This window comes from Eptatretus burgeri, chromosome 10 (genome assembly GCF_056783735.1).
Source record: "Eptatretus burgeri isolate ZD-2024b chromosome 10, Ebu_testis_v1, whole genome shotgun sequence".
NCBI classification, from domain to species: domain Eukaryota; kingdom Metazoa; phylum Chordata; class Myxini; order Myxiniformes; family Myxinidae; genus Eptatretus; species Eptatretus burgeri.
In genome coordinates, this window is record NC_140970.1 from 92,882,297 (window position 1) to 92,887,296 (window position 5,000).

Below are 5,000 nucleotides of genomic sequence, written 5' to 3' on the forward strand. Positions count from 1 at the left end.
GCAAAATGCGCTTGGACCGTTTTCCCTTATCTTAACTTTTTAAAATTTATTTTATTTTTGACATACGATTTTATTTTCAACATAGATTTTCTCAACAACCTCAACATACGGTCTTCACAAAACATATTCCTTGATCGCTTCTGGGAAAATCGCATACAGTGTATTAGAACATGCTCACTCGAGGCTGAACATGGGAGTGTTATAATAAAGCGGTGGAAAGCAATCTTCTTAATAGCAGGCGCAAGTGAAACACCATAATATTTGAATTATGTTGTTGACAACAAATCACTACATTCAACCTCAACATATGACATTCACAAAACAAATTACTCAATCGCTCTCAGGAAAAACCCAGGCAGTGTGTAAGCAGCATACTGAAGGCCTGCACATGGACGTGTTATAATAAACCTGTGTAAAGCAATCTTTTTAATAACAGGTGCACGTGAAACACTATAATATTTAAATTTGTGTTGTTGACTGCACATCACGACAAACCCAACATACGATCTTCACAAAACATTTTACTCTTGATTGCTCCCAGAAAAATCCCAGGCAGGGTATAAGCCAAAAACCCGATCGAGACCTGAAGGCCAATTCTATGATTTAAAGCTGTTTTTAAATTTTCTCATTTTTTTAAAATCAAAATATAGCCCACTGGTTCCTGCAGTGTCTGAATGCATAATGAACAAACAAACAAACAAACTTTTTTCTTTATATATTAGGTTGCTAATTGGCGAATTAATGTCTTAAGCTCAACTTTAGTTTTCGCAAAGTGACATATTAGTCTCATGAGAGATGAATGAAATGTGTGAGCTTGCCTCTGATTTTTAAGTTCATGAGTCTAAGATCATTCAGAGAAAACATCAAAACGATAACATTCATCCGGTGATTTCTTGTGTGAGCCCTTTGACCTTGTGAAGCGTGAGCTCTGAAAATAACAAATGAGTTCACAGCATGGATATCGAAGTTAGTAGGGAGGGGTGTGGGTTGGTGTTTGTGGGACGTTTGATGACAAAGGGAGGGAGGTTATTAATGGGGATTTAATGAGTAGAAATATCCGAAACCCCAGATTGAGCTGGTCTTCCAATGAAAATATGATGGAGCAGTACCCAAAAGTTCAGTGACAAGATCAAACAATTTGTGTAGTTTGATGTCAGCACTAAAGTTAGACATAATTGTTTCTGCCTTGATGTTTCATCCTCATGTAATATGTGAATTGTCCAATTAAAAAAATATATAATTTTTTTTTTAAATTGCAAAAAACAATGTCCATCCCTCCCTCATCTCTTTCCCCCAATCACAGACAGCTGCATTCCTGCTCAACTGAAAGTGGTCTCGTATAACATAACATCAGTGACCCTCAGCTGGATTATACCAAATGACCGCAACAACACACAGCTCAGCTTTGTATCTTTGTTGTCTTCTGGAAAAGAAATTCAAAACTATACCACGATGTACAAGGAACAAACAATCACAGGACTTTCACCATTCATAGAATACAATGTGTCCATCTCTTCCCTGTGTCATGGAACAGAAAGTATTCCTTCCTGGATTAACATAGAAACAGGTATATGTATGTGCAAAACACATGTACACCACATTGATGTTGATGCTAAATTTGTGTGAACAGAGGATATGCATAAAATGTCGATAACAAACTCTCAAGTAATTGCCGAAAATGTACCACATAATGTACAAAAAAGCATTCCTTCCACGATAATCATAGAAACAGGTATATGTATGTGCAAAACACAAGTACACAACATTGATATTGATGCAGAATTTTGAACATAGGATGTACATAAAATGTATAAAACAAACTATGAAGTAATTGCTGACAATATGCAAACACCTAAATTGTGTGTACACGAAGAAGTGGAGGGAAATGCATTTTATAAAGAGCAGGTAATATTGTCGTGTCGGTGAGGTTGCTAATCTGGTCCCACCACATCAAAGCAATGTGAATCACGATTGGCTGAATTAAATGAAACCACATTTTGAGCAGAAATCATAACTTCTCCACCCCCCCCCCCACCCCACCCCATTCCCCAGATAAGATCTGTATTCAGTCAGTCTCTTAAAACGAGTTTGTTTCATCAATTTATATTCCCCCCAGGGATTTAACAATGAGGGTGAAAGTCAACACGCACATCGGCCCACACATGAACCACAGACACATCCAAATCCATCCCTCACCTTACCTTGCCTGAGACCTTGCCTTGTTTCCAGAGAGGACATGTATGAATCACACTTTCCTGTCTAATCCCTATGTCAACTATACCGCCTGTCATGGCCTACATAAGAACAGGATAACTTTACTTTGATGGGTCCCTGGTTACATAAAATTCTGTAACCTACACTGACTACACCAACTTAAGACCACCTGATTCGTACCCCCCCCCTCCCTCCAACGTAACAACATGATATCAGCCATTGTACCAAGATATGTGAAACTCATCTGCCTTTTTCAGGGTATCCATGTCATCCACCTTGTACTGTTGTGTAAAATAATCATATTCCTCTACTTATGGATAATTTAAAATTAAAACCGGTATCATCACTGATAATAGCTGGGAAATCATTGAGGTGGAATATGGTTTCACATTACCATTTTTTCCCACAAACTCTTGTTTCATTTCTTGCATTTAATATCTGATTTAGTTTTTTATTTCATGTGCTTAATTATTTATATATTATTGTGGGTTGATAATCTCCAACAGACTTGAATGACATGTGAAGTATAAAAATAACTGGCTTCTTTTCACAATACAATAACTACTTCAATGGATTAGGACTTTCTTCCTTTTGGGACTATTTTTTCTGGACGTTTTTTTCTGGACGTTTTTTTCTGGACTTCCTAAGTGCCTCCCGGCACTTAGCTGTGTAACAGAAATGGTCTTTAAGGAACATGGAATCGAGGTGCTTCATCGTGCACATGCAAATGTGCCCTCAAAAATGGCGCTTGGCCGCTCTCTCGCAGTGGGACAAACATCTTCTTCTTCTTCTTTCGGCTCCTCCCGTTCGGGGTCGCCACAGCGGATCATCCGCATGATCAGCATAGTGATTTGGCACATGTTTTACGCCGGATGCCCTTCCTGACGCAACCCTGGTCGCCTCTTACAACACAGGGATATGGTACACATATTTTAACCGGTGTATACACCGGCCCAGTACACTGGTACTCATTTCGCCGACCTCGGAAGGATGACAGGCTGAGTCGACCCCCTGGTGTATTAATTCAGTGGCCCAACGGGGCTTGAACTCAGGACCTTTTGGATCCCAAGCCGCTGCCCTAACCGCAGTGGGACAAACATACGTCAGGCAATTCATGAGCGGGATTCAACATCAAGGCTCAGAGACCCCATGCAGCTTTCTCGTGCATCGATCATGTTCACCAACCTGCTGGTTTTCAGAATGGCTGCTGTCCCCTTTGGTTACATACACGAAGCTTGGGGTCCGTTTCTCATGACCCAACCAAGAGCCAAAGGCAGCGTCTTGCTTCACCGCATGAGCCAAAATTTCCTCAGCACGAATACGATAATCATGCAGTCTTCTTCATGCATCGAAGGAAAGCCATTTCATCGTGCCCTGATCTTTCACACCATCTCCTTGCTTCGTACTCGTCTCTCAACAACGTGCGTCCTTTACTCCACACTCAAGCACGAAACCTTCGGCGGGGCCTCTGCTCCCTCGGCACATTTTGCTTGTTTTTTTTAATCGTGGTTTTTCGTTATAAAAATGCAACTCCTTCATCGTTGGCTCGGAAATGCAAAAACGTAGGAATAGTTCAGAGGGGGCAAACACATATTGGGGGACATTGTCCTTAATCCCGAACTAATTAACATTGCACCACTCCCTGTGTGGTGACATGTAACACTTAAGCTCACATTCTCCATACATAATTACATTGACATGTCTCCTACATGTCCACAGACCAAGCAACTCTATACGATGCTCTTTCCTAAGAAATTTCTCCATCTATCCCACAAACATAACATGTTTAACTTTTCCCTTCCTGAAATTCTATTTTCCTGCCTGGCCTTATTAATCACAATTACATCACCAGTTCCTTCCTCAACAGCTTCCCCACCCACCGATGACCGAAAAAGCCTGAATACCTTCTTCAATGCCCACTGCAAACCTTGCTGCTCCCTTTCTGTTTAATAGACTTCCTCTCCTGTTGCAGCCAACGTGTGGCCCTGAATGGAGTTCTCTCATCTTCAGTTCCTGTCCAGGTTGGAGTTCCTCAAGGCAGTGTTCTGGGTGCTGTTCTTTTCTGGTTTTCATCAATGATCTCTCTCACTTTCTGGAAAATCCTCTTTATCTCTTTGCTGATGACTTCACCCTCTGCTATACCATTTATCATCCCTCAGATCGGCAAGCCGCAGCTTCTTCGCTCTCTGCAGGTCTGGATAAAATCACAAGCTGGTCCAACATGTGAAACATGTCTTTCAACCCTGACAAATCTCATATTATCACTATTTCTCTCCAAAAGGACCATCTGGAAAAAACCCCCAATCGACTTCCTCGTCATTCCTCTTGAAGAAGTCCTTTCATTCAAGATTCTGGGTCTCACTATCTGTCATGATCTTTCATGGGAAAGCCACATTTCCAAGCTGCCCTCCAAAGCCAGTCGCCGTCTGGGCATCCTCTGTTGTGCAAAGTCCTTTCTTGGCACACCTGAGCTCATGACCACATACAAGCTTTTGTCCACAGCCTGGTGAAGTACTGCTCTCTCTTCTGGACTGGTGCTCCCGCCTCTCACCTTTCTTGGATTCATGCTGCGGAAACCAAGGCATTGAGGATCATTGGTATCTCCCGTGATGAGGCTGAGCCTTTGGGTCTGTCACTCTCTCTCACCACAGGCAGGTCAATGGTTTTTCTGTCTTCTACCATTTCCTATCCAGCCCCCCCCCGCACGGTCTCAGCTGTCTCAGATATGCCCCCCTCCATATTTCCACAGGACCCTCAATGTCTGCCAACAACCCCCTTCTGGTAAA

General features: G+C 42.0%; 1 protein-coding gene across 1 annotated transcript in view; it reads left to right on the top strand.

Annotated features, from left to right (window-relative positions):
* The first annotated feature begins 1,308 nt into the window (after nt 1-1,308).
* LOC147019131 (uncharacterized) overlaps nt 1,309-5,000 on the top strand; it is an 18,557-nt gene continuing 14,865 nt past the window's right edge. Inside the window, exon 1 of the mRNA XM_085900023.1 lies at nt 1,309-1,567. Coding sequence (XP_085756149.1) covers nt 1,453-1,567 — 115 coding nt within the window. The 5' untranslated portion in view covers nt 1,309-1,452. The remainder of the gene's footprint in view (nt 1,568-5,000) is intronic.